The sequence below is a fragment of the Leucoraja erinacea genome, chromosome 3 (assembly GCF_028641065.1).
Source record: "Leucoraja erinacea ecotype New England chromosome 3, Leri_hhj_1, whole genome shotgun sequence".
Lineage (NCBI taxonomy): Eukaryota > Metazoa > Chordata > Chondrichthyes > Rajiformes > Rajidae > Leucoraja > Leucoraja erinaceus.
The window spans coordinates 20,345,612-20,369,794 of NC_073379.1; the positions used below are offsets into that span (position 1 = coordinate 20,345,612).

General features: G+C 43.3%; 1 protein-coding gene across 8 annotated transcripts in view; it reads right to left on the reverse strand.

Annotated features, from left to right (window-relative positions):
• adgrl3.1 (adhesion G protein-coupled receptor L3.1) overlaps window positions 1–24,183 on the reverse strand; it is a 623,227-nt gene that overhangs the window by 324,940 nt on the left and 274,104 nt on the right. For all 8 annotated transcript variants that reach the window (XM_055632233.1, XM_055632235.1, XM_055632237.1 and 5 more), the window contains one exon: window positions 20,659–20,872. In XM_055632233.1, the coding sequence (XP_055488208.1) occupies window positions 20,659–20,872 (214 nt within the window). The remainder of the gene's footprint in view (window positions 1–20,658; window positions 20,873–24,183) is intronic.

Below are 24,183 nucleotides of genomic sequence, written 5' to 3' on the forward strand. Positions count from 1 at the left end.
ACATCTCTCCAGATGATTTGCAAGCACTTCCTAAAGACTGTACTGGAAGTTCAACATAGATTGTTTTATTGAGATCAAGTATCCATTTGGGAATTGAACCCGTATCCTACTGTCTCAGAGGCAAATATGGTCCATGGCTGGGAGTGTATTGATGCAGATGAATTTCAGATGGGAAAAACGAGGGTGGGGTAACCTATGACAATGGGATCCAAGCCTCATTGTATCTCAGGACAATATATTATAAACATTGTGAACACAGAAGATAACACAGTGCAGCCCAGGTCCTTCGGTCCACATAGTCCATGCCAAACACGATCCCGTGTTAAACTGATAATTTCCACCAGCATGTGATCCATATCCCTCCATTCCATCCATAACCATGTGCCTTTCTAAAAAACTTACCCAGCACACTTTCATGAAAGATAGACAAAATATTTATCTGCAATATAACTAATGGAATAACTACAGCTGGGAATGAGGACCATCAGAATCTTACTGAAGTCGCTATTTGCATTTTCCAAATAACTAATATATTGGCATTGTCTGAATCTTCCTCCTTCTCTTGTTTGGTAGCCTCCCTCCCCACCGGGTCAGGGATGACTTGTTTGCAATCCAAGAGAGACACACAATGCTGGAGTAACTCGGCGAGACAGGTAACATTTCTAGAGAGAAGGAATGGGTGACATTTTAGGTCAAGACCCTTCTTCATTCATTATGGATGACAGCTGATGGGGAAGAGCATTTTTTTCCCCTTATAAATGGATTAGTGCAACCAGTTGAAACCCCACTCTTAAACTAGTTTCATCTCTCTTCACCTCTCACCATCTGAACAGCGCACTCTGAATCACGATCTTAGGTGATCCTCAGCAGAACGCTTCTTTTTCCATCTGGGATTTCTTAAGGAACAAGCACACACCCTTCTCAGATTGCATGTACCAAGCACATCTCCAATGCACAAGCACACACACACACACCCCGCAAACCACAAATTCTGCGGAGACATTTGGTCAATTTATGTGTGAGCTTAAACATACTACGTCTTTAGAAGGGTCTTGAACCGAAATGTCAACCGTTCCTTCTCTCCAGAGATGCAGCCTGTCCCGCTGAGTTACTCCAGCATTTTTGTCTATCTTCGATTTAAACAGCATCTGTAGTTCTTTCCTCCACGTTTTGTTTGCACTCCAGTGTAATTGGTTCTTGGGTGAGTAACAGGACATAACTAGGACCCACAGTCTCTACCACTGTAGCTTGACAAGCTGCTGCACTCCTTCCACCATTCATACTGGGTCTCTCTACTCCTGACAAAGGCATTGAAGAATTTCAATATCATCCTGAACACAATTCTTCACTTTGAATCGCCACGGCCCAGGGATTGTGAGAGATGGTGAGAACATTACACTTTAACCAACGATGCTCTGAGTTCTTTCCTCTGGCCCCTCCACAAAGTCTAGTCTTCTAGAGTGTGCCTGCTTCAGGAGTCTTTCTTCAAACTGCATGGCCTACCCTATAGCATCAACGGTGTACAGTTAAGGTCCTGTCCCACGAGCATTCGACTCCATGCGGCAAGCGCGACCTAACGTGGTCGCTTGAGCCGTACGGTCTCGCGGGACAGGTCCCACTTTGATCGCTGGAGTTGTGCGAAGCTGGTCCCGACATGGCGCGATGCTCCGAAAAACTGACCATGTTCAAAAATTCCGTGTGCCAACGGCCTGCTGGTCCGCAGCCGCCTCGACGCCGTACGCACCACCTCGACGGGCGTGCGCAGTGACTTGACACCGTACGTCACACGCGAACTTCCCGTGGACTTCGCTCGAACTTCACGTCACTCACCTCCGCACGGCCCCCGCTTCCAGTTTGGTCGCGCTTGCCGCATGCAGGTCGCATGCTCGGGGGACAGGCCCTTTAGAGTCTCAATTGCACTGAGAAACAAAATGATCGTCCCTATTTTTAAATCCTTTCTCTGCTTGAACCCATATCATTACAATATTCTTCTGCAGCCTTGCGGAACCTATGGCTGGGTTATGGGGAGAAGGCAGGAGAATGTGGTTGAGAGGGAACAGAAGATCAGCCATGAATGGCAGAGTAGACTTCAGGGGCCGAATGGACTAATTCTGCTCCTAGAACTAATGAACTTATGAGGATTCAAATCCATTATGGATGAGAGCTGATAGGGAAGAGCATTTTTTTTCCTGATAAAAGGATCGGAGCAACCAGTTGAAATCCCACTCTTAAACTAGTTTCCTCTCCCTTCACCTCTCACCATCTGAACAGCGCACACTGAATCACGATCTTAGGTGATCCTCAGCACAACGTTTCCACGTCCATCTGGAATTTCTTAAGGAACAAGCACACACCCTTCTCAGATTGCATGTACCACCCACATCTCCAATACACAAGCACACACATCCAGACACACACCCCGCAAACCACAAACTCTGTGGAGACATTTGGTCAATTTACGTGTGAGCTTAAACATACCACTGCTCCAGCAATCTAAAGTTATGACATAATTCATGATTGCTACTTCAGTGAAGTGGCAGTGCTATTGACCCATCTCATCTGTTCTTGGTTAAATAGTGTTATCAGAAAAGCACACTCGCGAGCACACGCACACACGCACACACAAACAGCAGTCACTACAGGCACACACTGACACAGATACAGACAAAGACACAGACAGACACACACACACAAAAAACAATTTCAATCAGTGAAGCCAATTTACAGGTTTGTCTTTAATTATTTTCTCAGAGCTATGACATCATTTGTGGAGTGTGAAGCTAAATGTAAGTGATTATATGAACATGCCATGCATCTGCCTCTGTACTTGAAGCTAGTCCAATTTAAGACAGTGATTCTATTTACAGTTAATCCATTTGTGAATTTCTTGGCAGAAAAGCAAGAAAAATAATCTCTACAGGTTATTACATAATACTACAGGTTTGCCTTCAGGAACAGTTGAGTCAAACTGGGCATGGGCCCTCTGGTTTTAAGATGATTCCAGAGAAAATGGAAAGCAACAAAGTGAAGGATTAAAAATCTGCTGAAGAAAGGTAGTTGAAGCCGGCGTGATGGAGTTGCAGCTCCTGAGACCAGGGTACGATCCTGACTACGGGTGCTGTCTGTGCTGAGTTTGTACGTTCTCCTCGTGACCACATGGGTTTTCTCCAGGTGCTCCGGTTTCCTCCCACATCCCAAAGACGTGCAGGTTTGTAGGTTAATTGGCTTGTGGGAATTGTCCCTAGTGTGTGTAGGATAGAGCTGGGGTGCAGGTGGGACTGTTTCCACGCTATTTCACTAAATGAAACTAAACTTAAAGTTACACAACTACAGTGCGGTTCCTTTGTACATTCATGCCAGTGCTAGGACGTGGGCACTAGTGGGCATATTTTCGTGCTGGCTTTGAACAAGCTGTTGCATTTTCATTATGCAATGAATGGATAATTATTAGGGTAATTCAGAACACAAATGATGTTGTCTGCCACAGTGTTATAGATGATGACAACTCTATGAAAAGAAATCAGTCAACCAGCATGGTTTGATTGATCTTGGCAACACATCACCAGAAATACATTAGAAAGCCCAATTACAATTTGAATCTATCACTCAAATGCTATATAATTTTAATAAATTACAACGTCTGCATGTATCTTCGGGATAGAATACTTCAAAGTCATGATTTGATAACAGTTCCAACAATATATTCAATAGATAACTTGAATAACATGGAATGTCATTCTCATTGAGACAAGGGATTGCAAACGTTCAACATGCTTTAACAAACAACCAAATTGTAATTCCTTCCAGAGTCAGGCACAGCCATGGGAAATTTATCAGCTTAAGACAATTAGCTGTGATAACAATATTTCCTGAGACGTGAACGTGCGTGGCTTAAAATGTTTGAAATGCAGCTAATTTACTCCAGAAGGTAGGCTTGTATGGTTATTGTACTTGACAGCAACAATTATAGCTGAGAAAGAAAACGGAGATCCTCAAAATACTTTAATTTCATACAGAACCAATACACACAACTTTTAGGGAAGATAGACACTAAAAGCTGGAGTAACTCAGCGGGACAGGCAGCATCTCTGGAGAGATGATGTTTCGGGTCAAGACCCTTCTTCAGGCAGATCTCCCACTTGCCAAGCACTTTAATTCCCAGGTGGGCGAGGAAGCGTTTGATGAGGGCATGGATCTGGTGTCGAATTAAGTAAAGTCGGGATCCATTGCAGTTGTGGGTGAGTGAGGCCCGGAGCTGCGGGAGAGTCAGAGCGAGGGCCTACTGGTGCCGGCCCATCGCAGCCAGTATAGAACGCCAGGCATGCAATGAGAATTGTTGCGAAAAGCAGAAGATCGACTGTCGTGTCGTGTAATCTGGGTTAGGTCTGAACTGGGATGTCTTGAATAGGAACTAAAATCTTCGAGGTAGAAGATAGAGGCACAAACAAGCAGCGGGAAAACACGTGTGGCTGTGGTAGCGAAACTGGGTTAAAACGCAACCGGGACTTCAGTCTGAAGAAGGGTCTCGCTCCGAAACATCACCCATTCCTTCTCTCCAGAGATGCTGCCTGTCCCGCTGAGTTACTCCAGTATTTTGTGTCTATCTTCGGTTTAAGCCATCATCTACAGTGCTTTCCTCCACACATCACTTAGGGAGGCAAGCACCACGTGTCAAAGAAAAGGCACCATTGGAATACATGAGGGGTACAGGACAAAATAAAACCAGAGGCAAAAAAATGTATAACCAAACAGAGAACTTGGAAACTGGGAGAGACACAATAAACCACACAAGGTAACTAAGCAGATGGCAAGCGGTACAAAAATAAGATTAAAGTAAGTGGTAGGTACATGTGACAATAATGTACCATTGATCCATTGAATTGTATCAAAGTCAACATGCCAAGTTTACATTGACAGTATAAAAAGGGAAGCAAGGTGGTGATCAGGAGCAGAGTGGCAAACTGATTTTCATGCAAACTGAACATAGAGTAACAACAGACAAGTTAATTTGATATTTGCTTTGCCCTAGAATTTACAAAGGAAAAAGTGAACAGCAATCTGGGCATCCAAAGGAACTCAGCAATGAATCAAGATGGGCCTGAGGGGCAAGGATCTCAAGAAGATTAACTTCAAGAAGTGACTGGAAAGGTGCAAATTCCCCAATACTTTCATACCAAAGCTTTTTTTTTTATAAATGCTACCTGGGAATACAACAGGATGAGCCATTTGTTCATTCCAATCATTCTCACAAGTTGAGAACAGTTCCTTCAAGCTGGAAAATTGTACATGCCATTATCCGTTCCCTTGAGAAGAACCTTGATAGGAGTAAAGCCAAGCCCCACAAAGCAGCCAGCCTTGCATCTGCTTTTGAGAAATTACTGAAGTCGATGATTAAGGAGACTGTCCTGAAAGTTTTTTAGCTGATCAGAGAGAGTCGGTATGGATTAGTAGGTTACGCCTGACAAGCCCCATTTAATATTTTCGAAGAGTTGATAATTGTGGTGAACGCCTTGTGGTGTTATTCTCATATCTTTTGTAAGTGCATCAAATCAAATTCCTCTGATCCAGCTGCAGGCTGAAGTCTGTAGCTCATGGAATTAAGGGCAACGTAAGGTCTCAGTTTTAGACCCTAAAGGGACAGGATAGAGTGATTTCTAAGCAGGAGGCAGAGCGGGCCTGAAGAGTTTTAGCGGTCCACATATCTCAATGGCTAAAGTGCTGTGAGCAAGTTTAAAAAAGCATTACAAAGGCTAATGGAATGCCAAGCCTGACGTATGGGATGCTGGCCTGCAAGAAACAAAAGTTCCAGCTTTGCAAAATCCTCATCAGAACATTATAGGAATTACTGGGAACAACACCTTAGGAATGTCTGAATGTGTAGGAAGGAACTGCAGATGTTGGTTTAAACTGAAGATATACACAAAAAGCTGGAGTGACTCAGCGTCTCTGGAGAGAAGGAATGGGTGACGTTTCGGGTCGAGACCCTTCTTCAGACTCAGGAGGGTCTTGACCGGAAACGTCACTCATTCCTTCTCTCGAGAAATGCTGCCTGTCCCGCTGAGTTACTCCAGCTTTTTGTGTCTACCTTAGGTACATCTACTTGGGGGAGGGTATTAGCAAGTGTGGGACTTGCAACATGGACTCGTAATACTGGACGCCCACAGAAGGTAAGGGAGCAAAACTAGACACAAATTGTTGTTTTCTCATGGATTTAATATCCACAGGAATGGGCAGCACAGACACTCGAGCTGGTAGAGCCGTGCCTCACAACGGCAGAGACCCGGGTTCAATCCTGACCTCGGGTGCTGTCTGTGTGGAGTTTGCACGTTCTCCCAGTGGGTTTCTTCTGGTGAATTCAGTTTCAGTTTAGTTTAATGTCACGTGTACCGAGGTACAGTGAAAAGCTTTTTGTTGTGTGCTAACCAGTCAGCAGAAAGACTATACATGATTCCATTTACAATGTATAGATACATGAAGCTCCAGTTTCCTCCCACATCCAAACGTTGGGCAGGTTTGTAGGTTAATTGGCCTCTGTAAATGCCACTAGTGTAGAGAGAGTGGACGTAAAAGTGGGATTACATAGAATTGATGTGAACGATGGTCGGCAAGGACTCAGTGGGCCGAAGGGCCTGTTTCCATGCTGTATCTCTAAACTAGACAAAGAATGAATTGCATCATATTCTGGGGCATGTCAGTCACAAGAACAGCGTGGAAAGGAAAACAGTACTAGAATAAGGAACAATATGAAAGAGCATTTGATTACAGTTGTCAATATTGACAGCTATATATGAATCCATCACTCAAATGAGATATAACTTTAAATGTATTCATTTGTCATGGATAGAATGCTGAAAAGGAATGATTTTCCTTTGCCTCAACATTAAAGGAAGGAGATGACAAGGAATTTGTTTAGTCAGAGGGTGGTGAATCTGTGGAGTTCTTTGCCATAGTGAGCTGTGGCAGCCAAGTCAGTGGACATATTTAAAGCAGAGATAGATAGATTATTTATTAGTGTGGGTGTCAGGGGTTATGGGGTGAAGGCAGGAGAATGGGATTAGGAGGGAGAGAAAGGTCAGGCATGATTGAATGGTGGAGTAGGCTTGATGGTCCCAATGGTCTAATTCTGCCCCTATCACATGACCTTATGATTTGATAACAGTCCCTACAATAAATTTAATGGACAATTTGAACAACATTGGGTGTCATCCTTGTTAAGAAGGGAGAAGATAATGTTTCAGCTGATGGATATGGTGCTGCCATCACACAGCTCCAAAAAACCTGGTCTGAGGTTAGAGTCATAAAGTCATAGAGTGATACAGCGTGAAAACAGGTCCTTTGGCCCAACCTGACCACACCGACCAACATGTCTCAGCTACACAAGTCGCACCTGCCTGCGCTTGGTCCATATCCCTCCAAGCCTGTCCAATCCATGTACGTTTCTAACTGTTTCTTAAATGTTGGGATAGTCCCAAACTCAACTACCCCCTCTGGCAGCTTGTTCTATACACCCACCGCACTTTGTGTGAAAAGGTTAGCCCTCAGATTCCTATTAAATCTTTTCCCCTTCATCTTAAACCTATGTCCTCTGGTCCTCGATTTCCCTACTCTGAGCAAGATCCCTCCTCATCCTCCTGTGCTCCAAGGAATAGGGACCCAGCCTACTCAACCTCTCCCTATAGCTCACACCCTCTAGTCCTGGCAACCTTAACCCTAAGGTGCTGTCTCTGTGGAGTTTGATGCCGGGTGAAATGGCCATTATAAACTATCCTTCAGAGTGAAAAAATGCTGAAAGAATGAAAGGGGGAGTTGGTCATGGTCATGAAGGAGCATGGTCATGGTCGCAAACTTGCTATCGTCATGAAGCATGTAGAGGTAAGGAGTGGGGGAGGCCGGGGGGGGTGGGGGGCTGATGGAATTATTCCGCTGGGGCAAATGGAAATAACAACCAGACATAATTTTCATCTTGTAATACTGTAATTATCCGCTTTATATAGACACCTAGCCCTGTACAATATAAAGCCGTCACATAAATTTCCTATAAATTGGATTTTTATTGGTATATATTAAACACAGTAATAACTGATCACATTTTTGTGTTAATTAATCAAATTGCAGTCCCCAAAATGATTTCAATAAATAGTAATTAAGTGGTTGATTATTCCAGCGTTTCAGCACTGATCACAACCTTACATCCACAGCAATTAATAGCATAATATTCTGAGGTGTATCAAATCACAAGATTTATTTAATTACCACTGGAAAATAGGAGTCAAATCAGAAATGGAAGGGACTGTACAGACTATGAATGCAAAGAAGTTTAAGTCAAGTTTGGACTGCACAGAGGAAATACACATAACATGAATAAACATTGACCTGCTGAGTTTAGATTTTGGACTTTAGAGATACAGCATGGAAACATGCCCTTTGTCCCACCGAGTACTCGCCAAACAGCGATCGCCCTGTACATTAGAACTATCCTACACACTAGGGACAATTTACAATTGTAACCAATCCAATTAACCTACAAACCTGTGGACTACAACACTTTGGCGTGTGGGAGGAAACCGCAGCTCCCGGAGAAAACTCACGCGGTCACAGGGAGAACGTAAAACTCCTTACAGACAGCAGCCACAGTCAGGATCGAACCCGGGTCTCCGGTGCTGTAAGGCAGGAACTCTGCACTGCGTCACCGTGCCAACCCCCCTTTGCTAACTTTGCTGAGTTACTCCAGCACTTTGTATCTTTCATGGTAGACCAGCATCTGCAGCTTCTTGTCTCTACATAAATAAACATGGTGAAATGCAAGCACATCCAGATACACAGGAGAGTGTTCAAACATAAACAGAGTCCCTCAGGGCTGAGGATTAGGTCATGAAAGATGAAGCCAATTTATTCACAATTCTCTTTACCTTTCTTTCCCCTCAGCTTCCTATGCTCTCGGGGAAAACTAATTTCCAATCTAATCTGTCTTCCCTTATAACTCAAACTCTCCAGTCCTGGTGTCATCCTCGTAATTCTTTTCTGCACTCTTTCCAGCTTAATGGCATCCTTTGAAGGTGACCAGGACTGGGCACAATACTACAAGTGTGGTCCCACCAACATGTAACGTGAGTTGTTTCCCATGCTCATGATTCTATGAGATCTGGTGGCATTCAAAATTATGAATGGCTTTAATAAAATTGCAGAAGGGCTGATGATAAAGGACGTAGATTAATCAGCAAAAAAAATTAAGGATTTTGTCTTCCAAAATATAAGTGCGCCAAATTGCTTGGATCTGGAACCCATTGCTGGAAAGAATGATGGAAACAACTTCAAAGGGGAACTGGATACAAATCTCTGAGTTGGCACAGATATGACAGGGTGGATATCTTCTTTTAGTGTTGCATCTTCAAATAGCTTTATAGAGTTAGTTCATTCATAAGTAAAACTTACTCCACTTGCCTTATTAACAGTGGTACGACTGTCAAGAAAAGCACAACATAACATAAAGGTCAGAGCCCCACATGCCTGTTCTGTCATTCCGTACGATCGTGGCTGTACTTTTTATCTCAGCAACACTTCCCTTCACAAACTATTTATATCGCAAACTATTCTAATATCCAAAAAACCTATTCATTCTAATATCCCAAAAACCTATTCATCTACATCTTTATATTCAGCAACTTAACACTGACTAGGCTCTTGGGTAGAGAACTCCAATGATTCACCCACTTTCAGATGATGAGTTTTCTTCTCATCTCAAGCCTGATTGACCATCTCCTTATTTTGAGACTGACTCAGGTTTTGAACTCCCAGCCACAGGGGGTTTTGAACTCCCAGCCACAGGGGGCATGATTCTTTGTAAAATGTTACTTGTTTCAATGAGATCATCCTCCCATTCTTCTAATCCTGATGAAGTATTGGCACGAGCTGCTTAATCATTTCTCCAAGGACAAATCCTTTAATCTTTGGGATCAATATGATGGTCATCATTATGCTGCCTCTCCTGCAGTGTGTCATCCTTTAAGCACAAAGACAAAACCTGCATACAATATTCCAGGTGCATCCTCATAGCTATCATCAGATAATTGCACTGATATTTCCTTTTAGTACATTACCAGTTGTTCACAAAAGGTCATCTTTGTTTTGCTCTGAAACATGAAATTATTTTTTATCAATTTACATAAATATTAAGGCATTAAATTCACAGATCCTTGTGTATGACACCTTCCTTCTTTTATGCATACAAATCTGGAAGAATTTTCATTCCAAAGAGGAAGAAAGATTCTAGGGGGAGAAAGGCGACCGTGGCTGACAAGGGAAGTCAAGGACAGTATAAAACTAAAAGAGAAGGTGTTTAACATAGCAAAGATTAGTGTAAGCCAGAAGGTTGGGAAGCTTTTAAAGAATAGCAGAAGGTAATTAAAAAGGCAATATAGGGAAAAAATATGAAATACAAAAGCAAGATAGCCAATAATAAAAAAAGAGGATAGCATGTGATTCCTCAGTTATGTAAAGGGTAAGAGTCAAGAGTGGACATTGGACCGCTGGAGAATGATGCTGGAGAAGTGATAATGGGGAATGAAGAAATGGCAGAGGAGTTGAATAACCTTTTTGCATCAGTCTTCATAGTGGAAGACCATCAGCGTGCCTGAAATTCAAGAGCATCAGGGGGTGGAAGTTAGAGGAGTGGCTATTACTAGGGAGAAGGTGCTTGGAAGGCCGAAAGGGCTGAAGGTGGATTAGTCACCTGGATCGGATAGACTGCATCCTAGGGTTCTGAAAAAGGTGGCTTTAGAGATTGTGGAAGCATTGATAGTACGGCAACCTGGGCGTCCAGGAACAGAAAAGGCTGCAAAAAGTTGTAAACACAGCCCAGTCCATCATCGGTTCTGACCTCCCTCCCATCGAGGGGATCTATCGCAGTCGCTGCCTCAAAAAGGCTGCCTGCATCAACAAGGACCCACACCATCCTGGCCACTCACTCATCTCTCCGCTGCCATCGGGTAGAAGGTACAGGAGCCTGAAATCTGCAACATCCAGATTCAGGAACAGCCACTTCCCCACAGCCATCAGACTATTAAACACAACTTCAAACAAACTCTGAACTATAACAGCCTATTGCACTTTATCTGTTTAATTATGTGTGTGTATATGCATATATATGCATATTATATATGCATATATATATATATATATTCTATGGTATATGGACACTGATCTGATCTGTATTTATGCCTACAATATTCTGTTGTGCTGCAGCAAGCAAGAATGTCATTGTCCTATCTGGGACACATGACAATAAACTCTCTCTTGACTCTCTAGAGTCACTAGAGACAGAAAAAATACCAACATTACCCCGCTGCACAAGAAGGGAGCATAGCAGAATAGTAGGAACTATATTCCGGGTAGTCTGACCAATGTTTTGTAAGATTCCATTAACAAGGATGAGGTTACGGAGTACTTAGAAGTTCACGATAAAATAGGCTGAAGTTAGCATGGCTTTGTGAAGGGGAGGTCTTGCTTGATAAATTTGCTGCACTTCTTTGAAGAAGTAAATAGCAGGTCAGACAAAGGAGATTCAGTAGATGTTGTTTACTTAGATTTTCAGAAAGCCTTTGATAAGGTGCCACACGTTAGGCCGCCAATGAAGATGAGAGCCACGGTATCAAAGGGCAGATACCAGCATGGATAGCAGGTTGGCAGAAGGCAAAGAGTGGCAATAATGGAGGCTTTTTCTGGCAGGCTGCACGTGATTAGTGGAGTTCCGCAGGGATCAGTATTGGGGCCGCTGCTCTTCACGTTGTATATTACTGATTTGAACGAGGGGATTGAAGGCTTTGTGGCCAAGTTTGCGGATGATACGAAAATAGGTGGTGGGGGCAGGTAGTGTAGAGAGAGTAGGGACTCTGCAGAAGGACTTGGACAGGTTGGGAGAGTGGGTAGAGAAGTGGCAGATGGAATATAGTGTAGAAAAGTGTGCAGTCATGCATTTTGCGAATAGGAATAAAGGCCGAGACTATCTTGTGAATGGGGAGAGAATCCAGAAATTGGAGGTGCAAAGGGACTTCGGATTGCTGGTGCAGCATTCTCAAAATGTTAATCTGCAAGTAGAATCGGTAGTAAAGAAAGAAAACTCAATGCTATCATTTATTTCGAGAGGGGTTGTCTCCAGAAACAGGAATACAATGCTGAGGCTCTATAAGGCACTGGAAAGACCGCATTTGGAATATTGTGAGCAATTTTGGGCACCATTTCTGAGGAAGGGTGTGCTGGCTCTGGAGAGGTTCCAAGGGAGGTTCAGAAGAATGATCCCAGGAATTAGTATGTTTAAGAAGCAACTACAGATGCTGGAAAATCGGAGGTAGACAAAGATGCTGGAGAAACTCAGCGGGTGGGTTTCTCCAGCATTTTTGTCTACCAAGAATTAGTATGGCTCTATATTCCCTGGAGTTTACAAAAATGAGGGAGGACCTCATTGAAACATACAGAATAATGAAAGGCTTGGATAGAGTGCATGTGGAGACGATGTCTCCACTAGTGGAAGAGTCTAGGACTAGAGGGCACAGCCTCAGAATTAAAGGATTTTCTTTTAAGAAGGAGATGAGGAGAATTTTATTTAGTCAAAGGGTGGTGAATCTGTGGAATTCTTTGCCACTGAAGGCTGTGGAGGCCGTCAATGGATATTTCTAAGGCAGTGATAGATGGATTATTGATTAGTATGGGTGTCGGCGCGACTCACTGTTGGAGCGGCCCCTACTCTGTCTTTTTTTTTTTTTTGTCTAGTTAAATGTAGTTGTTTGTGTTTTTTAAATAGTTTTTTTAACTGTGTATATGCGGGGGACGGGGGGAGGGAAGGGGGAACATTTTTAAACTCTCTTCCCTGTACGTGAGACCCAACCTTTTTCCTGTCGGGTCTCCGTTGTCGTTGGGGCCTAGCGCCGTGGAGCGGTCTCCAGCCTGAACGACCTGGAGGCTCCAGTCACGGAGCTTTTGGAGCTGCGGACTTACCATCGTGGGGCTGGCCGGCATCGGAGCGTGGGGAGCGGTGGTGGCTCGCTGCTGCGGCCCGACCACGTAGCTCGGAGGCTCCAGCTGCAGCCGCAGGTCCGGTGGACTGTCAGGGTATCGGGAGCTCGCGGGTCCGGGTGGAGAGACCGCTTTTCCGGAGCTCCCGCAACACGACTTCTCTAGCCCGTGTCGCGGGGTTGGAACGACCCGGAGCGGGGCCGTACATCGCCCGGCGCGGCTTCATGGCCATGGGACATTCCAGCGCCCGCCGGGGGCTCCAACTTTGTGACATTTAGACCGGGAGCGGGGCCGTACATTGCCCCGCACGGCCTAAAATGGCCGTGGGACTTATCATCGCCCGCCTGGGGCTTCGACATCGGGAGAGAAATGGAGAACAGGGGAGAGAAAAGACTTTGCCTTCCATCACAGTGGGTTCACTGTGATGGATGTTTTTGTAAATTGAATTGTGTGTATGTCTGTAGGATATTGTCTTTGTTTGTATGGCTGTGGAAACGGAGTTTCGTTTGAGCCTCACTGAGGTTCAAATGACATGTAATAAATATTGAGTGGCAGAGGTTATGGGGAGAAGGCAAGAGAATGGAATTAGAAGGGCGAGATAGATCAGTCATGATTGAGTGGCAGAGTAAACTTGATGGGCCGAATGGCCTATTACTGCTACTATCAATTATGACCTTATGACCTTATTAACAAGGACGTTGTAGGCACTCTGTCCCTGTGCTGTGCTGATTTAATGTTTGTGCTGACCTAATTTTGGATACATTTCTTCCTCTGTAGTTTAGTTGAATTTTTAGATATAGCGTGGAAACAGGCCCTTTGACCCACAAGTCTGTGCCGATCAGCGATCCCCACACACTAACGCTATCCTACACACACAATAGTGATAAGTACCAAGCCAATTTGTCTATAGACAAGTATGTCTTTGGAGTGTGGGAGGAAACCGGAGATCCCGGAGAAAACCCACGCAGGTCACAGGGAGAAAGTACAAACTCCGTACAGAGAATGCTTATGCTGAAAGGCAGCAACTCTACCGCTGCGCGACTGTGCCGCAGGTTGTACTGCAGTTGTGTGTGGAATGGAGAACGCACCCAGTACGGGTAAGTTTCCCAGGAAATAATTTTTCTTCGATTTTCTTTTAAATTTTCTGAATATGATATATGATTTATAACAATTTCATTTCAAAGCACCAGTCAATTCCTCGTATTTGGAATGCAGGTGTTAGAAATCCATGCGGGCAGAGCACCAAGGCAAATTCCTTGTATATGAATACTTGGCCAATAAACTTATTCATTCATTCATAAGAGATAAGGAGATCCTTTTTCCCTGTGGCTATCAAACTGCACAACTCCTCCTCCATTATGTCCCCTTGTAGACTGACCTCCCCCCCCCCACCCCCTCCCTACTCTTTGCCCCCCCCCCCCACATCCCAATCCTGGACTTTCCACTAGTCAATTTAATTTCATGTTTCAGGTATCTTGTTGTGTCTTATGACTTTTGGCAGACCAATTTCCCCCCTGGGATAGATATAGTTCCTATTTTCTATTATGTACCATATTGTAATAGAAAATAGAAAATGCTGAAGAAATTTAAGTGGTCAGGCAGCATTCAGTTCTGTTGAAGGGCCCTTATATTTGGAAGCAAGGTTTAAAATGGAACTTTATCCTGGGGAATTGAATCATTTATACAATGGACTGCATTTAACATCACTATAATATATCCAGCCAGTTCCAGTGCTCTCAGCATGAGATGATCTACAGTAACTGCTCCGGTGCTGTTCAAATAATGTTGCACTTTAATACATTTAAGAGGAAGGAAAACATGTCCTTGATATAATGTTTCCACCCTCTTTTGACAAACTCCTATCTTGCCAAAAACACAGGGTGATAATGGGTGCCTGTCATTTTGTTTTTGGTTTCTGAACCGTTCAATTATACATTTGTTACAATGAAACAAACTTTTTAGTTCTGTGCAATTGAAACAAGAGATAAAAGGACAGCTAATCACACCATCTTAACAAATTAGCAAATTCCACTCCTTACGACATTTGTTCTGTTGGAGAGGTTCTGGCAACCCATTCCGTAGCAAAGAGCAAATACTAGTCAGTCTAATTCCACATTGTCACTATGGTTACCAGGCTCATCAAAACTTAAATCTTCCTCATTATGCCATGGTTCCAGTTAATAAATGTTCCTCAAGTATAAACTGAAAGCTGTTGACAACATTTTGAGTGGCTCCCTGTCAAAGCTAGCCCTTGATCTGAAAATGTAATGTTACCTCTTGCTGCTGGATTCACAGCAACTAATCACCCAAATGGACACACAGAGGGTTATCAACTGAAAAATAGCTGAAGTGACAGGGGAGCGAGCACAAATAATGGATGTGCAGAGAAGTCACACAGTGACCACAACAAATCAAAAGGCTTCATCTGTGTCCAGGACAGAAGTGTCCAATTGTTTGATGAGGAAAAACTCCGCTTCCCGAGAGAGAAAAAAAAAGGAATGTAGCTGTATTGTGTCACAGTTGTTCATTCAAAACGAGCAAAAATAAAACACCTGGATCATAAAGTACAAGCTTTTCATGATTTAACAATGCAGTACATTGAAATGCCAGACAAGAACAATTGCAATGTCAAACACAATCTGAGGAAAAATGTTGTGGTTTTAATCAACAGACTCCACAAATAATTATATGATGACATCCAGCAAAGAATCATTGAATGCCTGGAACCAAACAAAAGGAGCTACACGAAAGATCAGGAATATACAGTAGACCTTGACAAAAAAGGCAGGTCCTTTATATTGAAATAAGCATTTAAAAAATATGTGCTCATCCAAAAACCTTTTTGGGAAATCAGGCAACTTAGTAAATGTTGTCATGGGATAAATTGTTGATTGTGGAAACTTCAATCATCTATTTGAAATGCAAGATTTTGAAGAACATACTGGGAACAGATACTCTGAGATCAAACGAGGCAAAGACTGCAGAATGTTTAGTCCATTCTTAAAATCGGAAAGCTGATCAAACAGAACAATTGCGTGTGTAAGGACATTTAACAGAACACAATGGAGAGCATCCATCAGTGTTGGCATCATTGATAATCATCTGCTAATTGGACCATATATCTGATATTTAATGATGCGGGCATGGAAAAAGTAAAGCCTCTGTCCCACTTTCTTGAGCTACCACGAATTCTCCCGAGTTTTCCCCTTGATTCTAACTCAGAGAATTATGGTAATAGCCAGCTGTAGGTACTCGGGGCTATTTTTTTTACTCATGGACATTTTTCAACATGCTGAAAAAACGTCCCGACTTACCTGATGCCTCGAGTACCTACAGCTGGCATTACGAGCCGTGACAAAATATCTACGGATTCCTACGGCCTCCTACGGACTCGCTACGGACATTCTCCGAGTTTGAATCAAGGGGAAAACGCAGGAGAATTCGTTAGTAACTCAGGAAAGTGGGACAGGGGCTTAAATGCACTCAATAAACATAAGTTGGATCTTTCCAGCATGTTCAAGAATTTTTTATTTCCAGTGGTCATTTTATTTCTAGTGTAGTTTTGGAGGCCGATGCTAAATAAAAGTTTCAAGGGCATTGCCCTGGATACAATAATCTCCAGCTGCATCCTGCCATTCTAATGTTGGGTAACTGCACCAACTCACTCTTGATTAACACAACTAAGGCAACACTCTCAGGCTTGGATTAAGAAATTCTAAGTATGTTTGATGCCACACAAGTGCCATCCAATACCCAAAGGAAAGGAATAGGTGATTGAGTAGGGTCTCGACCCGAAATGTCACCTATTTGTTTTCTCCAGAGATGTTGCCTGATCCGCTGAGTTATACCAGCATTTTGTGCTTATCTTGAGTGTAAACCAGCATCTGCAGTTCCTTCCTCCACAAGGTAAAGACTGGCAGTTCTGTGACAAATGGCTCTCCCAAATCAATCTACTATTCTGCAAGACCAATGTCAGAGTGTTGGAATATTCTCTTATCTCCTGAATGAGTAATAGCCCAGTACCAAGGTACGAGTTCATTCCAAGAACTCTCCCGAGTTTAAAAACAAATCAAAACTGTTTCCTACAACCTACAAACTGTCCAATCAACAGATGCAACCTGACACATTTAAACCAATTGCATCTACCAAGCCCTTGATTTTAATAAGGACAAATGCACCCAATGCCTGGTAATTGTGAGTATGCCCAAGGTAGAAATTTAACCCTCAGATCGCCATTAAATCTCCTCCCTCTCACCTTAAATCTCTGCATTCTAATTTTAGCCATTCCCACTTATGAGAAACAAGACAGTGGTTATCTATCCTATCTTACTAAACAACTTGGTGAATATCTTCATTGGCCCGCAGAGATTCACAGTAGTAGATTCACAGTTCCTTCAAGGGTTGTTGCAGTGAGACAAGCATTAAAACAGCAGAAAGTACAGGAAATACACAAGGAACTGCAGATACTGGAATTTTGAGCAAAACACAAAGTAACTGAAGTGTCTCTGTAGCATCAGTTGGGCGGCACAGTGACACAGCAGTAAAGCTGCTGCCTTACAGCACCAGAGCCCTGGGTTTGATCCTGTCTACAGGTGCTGTGGTATGGAGTTGGTACGTTCTCCCTGTGACCGCGTGTGTTTTCTCTGGGTGCTCTGGTTTCCTCCCACTCTCCAAAGACGTACAGGTTTGTAGGTTAATTGGCTTTGGTTCAGAAACCTGCAAGTTGCCCCGAGTGTGTGGGATAGTGCTAGTGTATGGTGTGATCGCTGGTCGACACAGACTCCTTGGGCGGCAGGGCCTGTTCCCGCCCTGTATCTCGAAACATTAAACTCGAAATCAGTGCTGTTAATGGATAGGAGATATTTTGGGTCAGATTTCCTTCTTCAATCTGAAGAAGCATCCTGACCTTAAACGTTGCATAGATATGTCCTCCACAGATGCTGCCTGACCCATTGAGTTACTTCACACTTTGGGTTTTGCTCAGGAATTAAACAGCAGCTGACAAACCCTGTAAGCGATTGACTTGTCATGAGGCTTGAACAGAGAAAAAATGACTGAGGGGCGAGATTGGAGAAAAGTGGAGGGGGTGAGTCACACTGTGCTTGCTTGGAGCGAGAGCACACTTATGAACATCCGACAGACAAACAAAGGGAGAAGGATAGAGGCAGAGGCTGCCTGGTGTTCAATCCAATTATAAATCTCTAGCTGTGGCTAACATAGTAAAGATTTCTCCCTTAATATTCAAACATGTTTACAAAGATGACTGAAGGACTGTCAGTAAATAGAAGGCTTTGACAGAAAAATTGTAATCAGGTACAGGGTGGCACTCTTCCACTACTGGTGGAGCTGTTGCACAACACCAGAGATCCAGGTTCAATCCCGGCCTCCAGTGCTGTCTGTGGGTGGAGTTTGCGTGTTCAACTTTTAGTTTAGTTTTGAGGTAGGGCGGGGAGGCAGGCCTTTCGGCCCACCGAGTCTGCACCAACCAGCAATCCCTGCAGACCGACACCATCCTACACACACTAGGGACAATTTGCAATACCTAAGCCGATTAATCCGCAAACATGCACGTCTTTGGAGTGTGGGAGGAAACCCACGCGGTCATGGGGAGAAAGTCCAAACTCCTTACAGATATCACCCATAGTCAGGATTGAACCCGGGACTCTGGCGCTGTAAGGCAGCGACTCTACCACTACACCACCTGGCCACCAGAAGGTCTGCAGGTTAATAGGCTATTGTAAATTGTCCCCAGTGCGTAGGATAGAGCTTGTGTATGGGTAAACCTATGAGCATATGGGTTTCCCCCAGGTGCGTGGATTTCCTCACACAGATGTGGGTTATTTGGCCACTGTAAATTGTCCCGAATATGGTGGAAACTGGATGGGGTGGGAATGTGAGGAGAATTAAATAAATTAGTGTAGGATTAGAGTAGGAACAGCAGTTTGATGGTCAGCATGGTGGACCTGTTGCTGTGTTATTAGACTCTGTCCACGCTGACCAGCGATCACCTCATACACTGGTTCCATCCTACACACTGAGGACTATTTACAGATGCCAATTAACTTACAAACCTGAACGTCTTTGGAATGTGGGTGGAAACGGGAGCACCCCAAGAAACCCATACGGTCACAGGGAGAACGTGCAAACTCCACACAGACAGTGCCCCTTGTCAGGATCAAACCCAGGTCTCTGACGCTGTAAGGCAGCATCTCTACCGCCATGCCACTGTTTAAGGAAAATAGCACATATTAATATTTGATACTTTCCTCTTCTTTGCACATGCAATGCACAATTTGTATTTTTGTCCATCAACTTCAAGCCCATAGTTACTTAATCTAATGTTCTGCCAAGACTCTCGATCATAGCTGATCCACTGCAGGCAGTATGGAATCTGGACATCACCACCTCACTGTTCCACTCAATAGCTAGACCCATGCCTGTCTGAGGCAAGGATGAAATTACAGCAGTGCTTTAATTAGAAGATGTAAAAGAAATGCCAAACAGGGGGAAAAAAGCACAATATGAGGCCAACGTAAAATAAAATGAAAGTAAACTGAGATGTGGAGACTCTTTAAGTTGTAGCAAATGGTCTTGTGTGAATGAAAGGAGGCAATTTTCATGGACTGGAAAAGGCAAACTTAAAACCTCAGAATCCAAACTCAAAACCCACATATAATTCTTAAAGTTCTTCAGTTGAGCTGGTAATTGTTAGAATATGCTTCTTATTACTTTGAAGCCGCCGGGGACAAAACAGGACCATCATTTAATTCCAGATGAAGCTAATTCAAAGATATTTAAGTAAAGAAGCTATTGGTTTCATCCAGATTACATTAGTTTGTAAACTAAAACCACTGCGGAAAATTAGCAAGAGGTGACAACATTGCATCGTTCCGATGTGGTGCCCTCTGACGAATTAGCCTTTCTTGCATTTGCATCTGTGTTTCTAATGATCAAGAAGCAGGCTTCTTTGCCCCAATCTTTGATCGCCGATCTCAAGTGGCTGGTGGAAAGAGCAAGAGAGAAATACTTGGAGGGGCGGATGCTCCTCAAACTGCAGAGCATCTTGGACAATACAGCTCGCCCCCTCAATGACACATTGGTCAACCTGAGGAGCACTTTCAGCGACAGACTGATTCCGTCAAGATGCAGCACAGATCGCCACAGGAGATCCTTCTTCCTATGGCTATCAAACTGTATAACTCCTCCCCCTTCTGTTGTAGGGTAAACTGACTCCCCTCCCCCTCCCTCCCCCTCCCCAATCTTTGCACATCCCCAATCCTTTCCACTCGTCACTTTAATTTCATGTTTCATGTATCTTGTGTTTTTATGTCTGTTCGCAGATCAATTTCCCTGCTGGGATAAATAAAGTTCTATCGTATCGTATGGTATATTGTTGAAGGTTTGTGTTTTAGATACTTCCATTATGTAAAATGGCAGTGCAGTGGTGCAGTACTTTTGCCTCACAACCTCCAGAGGCCTGGTTCAATCTTAAACTTAAATCCTAGAAAGGAGATGAGGAGGAGTTTAGAATAAAGTTCTATTGTATTGTATTACTGAGCTCATGGCAACAACTTTACTACACTAAGTTTGCCATTATTTTAATGAACAGAACATCCATTTGTAAAAACCAGGCACAAGCATCACACTTACCTTTGTGACATTATCTTATAGGCATCTGGCAAGAAGCATCGGATGTTTTCCATCTGGGCTTGGTCGGCATCGCAGATTTTATCATCAGTCCTTCCATAATTAGCACTTTCAATCATAATGACATCAGTTCCAGGGCAGCGAAGTTCAATTGGGTAGCTCTCACAGGATAGTTCCCTTCTCACCACAGCCATTGGCACTGGAGCTCGGCTAAAGGCTGCAAGGTAAAGCGGATGAAAGGTTAGTGAGGCACATTTCTAATGTTCTAACTTGAAGAAGATAATGCAGACCACAATCTCACACTTCATTAACTCAAAAGATAGATGCAAAACACTGGAGTAACCCAGCGAGTCAGGTAGCATCTCTGGAGAAAAGGAATAAGTGACATTTTGGGTTGAGATCCTTCTTCAGACCCTCAACCAAATATGTCACATATTATTTTCCTACAGAGATGATGCCTGACCTGCTGAATTATTCCAGCACTTTGTGTCTATATTTGATGGTTCCTTCTTATTCATCATAAACTCAGTTGTGTTGATCTGACCACCTTTCAATGTTCCTCTTCACTTCCTTCAAGATTCAGCAAGTTACCCGAGCTGTTTTTCACCTCTCCTTGAAACCCGTTCTGTTAGATCGGGCATCATTGTAAATCCTCCATGAATATTTTTGCTCCATTCTTTAAAACCGTCCCCCAAATCCTCACACACTAGAACTTTGAAGACTAATGGGCCTGTCCCACTTAGGCGATTTTTTTGGGTGACTACAGGCGACTGCCACAAAGTTTTCAACATGCTGAAAATTTTTTGGCGACAGTGGCGACAATTTTTGCTGTCGGAGGTTGTCGTAGGTTGACGTAGGTGTTATTATAGGTTGTCAGAGGTGAATTCCATTAAAATTAGTCCCTGGCAGTCGCCTGAAAGAGTCACCTAAGTGGGGCAGGCCCATAAATTCAAGTTCAAGTTACATTTATTGTCACATGCACCAATTGTTACAGTGAGATTTGAGTTGCCATACAGCCATACGAATAAAAAAGAACGCAATACATGATAAAGTTACATAAGGGCCGTTGATGTAAGGGAAGTTTCCTGTCAAGTTGCACACATTCCTGATTTGGTAAATACACCCCCATTGCTGGATCTACCACAACAACTTTTAAGATGCAGAGAAAGGAGGGTGAAGGGAAGGTAGGGCGGTAGGCAGCGAAGCTTAAATAATGGAGGGGCGTTGGTGCACGTCAAAACGAAACGTTAACTCAACCAATAATGAACCGAAGCATGTTTATAGAAGGGGTAAAAGTGAGAGCAGCAAATCATTATTTGAAATTGACGAACCGAACATTACGACCGGAATGCTGTTACAAGTTTGATCAAAGGATGAGGTTCAGTTCATGGAGCGTCAATACAAGAATCTACGGACATGTGGTCATAGTTGGCATAGGACAAGAATTATAACATTACAGGTAACTGGTAGTTTGGACATCATTCGCTTGGGGTCACAGGTTGCCTCTGGAGTGTATGCAGCTTTGCGAGATGCAATGGCAACTCTCAAAAATGAGATCCGATCCATATAAAACCCATTTGATCCAGGAAACAGTTGGAAGGATCTTGGACTCTTGGCAGATAAGGAAGTAGGCGGTCGCTCCACCTCCCACAGCTTTGGACCAAGTGACGGTGTGAAAAGGAGAGAATGTGGTGGAGAATCAGGTCACTCCCTCTTCTTCCTTCTCCCATCAGGCAAGAAGTACTGATGTTTGAAAAGGCACACCTCCAGATTCATGGACACCGTCTTCCCAGCTGTTAGCAAACAACTGAATCATCCTTCACCTGGTACCGGTCTCCCATCTACCTCATTGGAGGCCTTTGAAATGTCATTAATCAGACTTTATTTTGCAAAAGATGTTATACCCTTTATCTGGACCCTGTTGACAGCTTGATTGTAATCACATATAGTCTATTCCTAACTGGTTAGCATGCAACAAAAGCTTTTCACTGTACCTTGGTACACGTGACAATAATAAACTGAACTAAACTAAAGGAGGAAACTAAACAATCATTTAAGGGAGGGTCCCTTCACCATCATCATTGGCGGTCACTCGAAACGAGTATAACTGTCCACTCCATAGGGGCGTCTACTTGTGGGTCTGCAGATGTCTGCAGAGGCCGATCCGCGATCCACACACCTTGGTGCAACGTGGGCAGTGGAGACTGGAGGTGGTTGGTAGTCGAAATCCACCTAACACCATCCTTTAAGATGCAGAAGGGAATATGAAGTGTTGGTGACCATCCTCAGGAAGGCCTGGTGATGGGGGAAGAAGATCCATTGAATTTGAAGGCTGATAAGATGGGAGGGTACAGACAAGGAGACATCTCTCAAAGCTCAGCGAGGACGAGGTTTTCATTTCAAACCCCTTGACCACCACCTTTTATATTCCATCGCCTTTTCTGTCATTCAATTGCCCCTGCCACCCTCTTCCAAACTCTTTCCTCTTTTTACATTTTGCTTTATCTGCCCCTTGAAACAAATCGGATGACAGTTTGTCACCATGAAAGTTCAACTCTCGTTCTTTCCCCCGCCTTATTGCTTGACGTACTTGAGTATTCCCAGCATTTCTAATTGCAAACTGGATTTACAGTGTTTCGTTTTTGGATTAATATCGCTCAACAATAAAGTCAATGGCATTTAACCAAGGGTCCAAGCCACCAACAACATAGTGATCTGTTATCTTAAAAAAAAAATAAGATAGCAGCATAATTAATTTTTGTAGGATGATTTGAACTTTTTGGGCACTGCATAACGTCTATTTTTATTTCTATATTGCTCTCCCTTTAGCTTAACAGGGAGTAAATTCACTCAGGGAATAAAACAGATCATTAACCTCAACATATCCATTCCCCATCTAACAGAATTGGTAAAAATTGCAAAACAATGTATTTTGCATTTCTGTCCAACAAGCCCCAAGCAGCTGATTGCTAATTCAATCAAGGCACCTCACACAACAGCAAATGACATTATATAATTCTTGTGAAAAAAATCAATGAAAAGCACTTATATTTGAAATGCAAGTTTGACCCATTGCATACAATCTGTTCTTTCAGCACTGATTAATAAAGTAAGCAGACAGTCTATGATACAGTAATAGCAATCGTTTCATAATCCACTTTTATAGTTAGACAAAATCTAATTGGATTATTAAATAAAATGCCAGAGTTGCATTCAAGTAAATATAAAAAACAAATTCTCATCACGTTGCAACATCTTAACAGGATGCTCGATGTCTAAATAAAATAAATGGCTAAATTATCACTAACAATATCTCCACAGAAGGAATACTTCAATACTTTCACCCCCCAGTCTCAACATTCAACATATTATCCTGCGACATTTCCGTCACCTCCAGAGTGATCCCACCACTAATCACATCTTCCCATCTCCACCTCTTTCCACCTTCCGCCCAAACCACTCCCTCCGCAACTCCTTGCTTCACTCATGCCTTCCCACCCAAACTACCCCCTCCCCAGGTACGTTCCC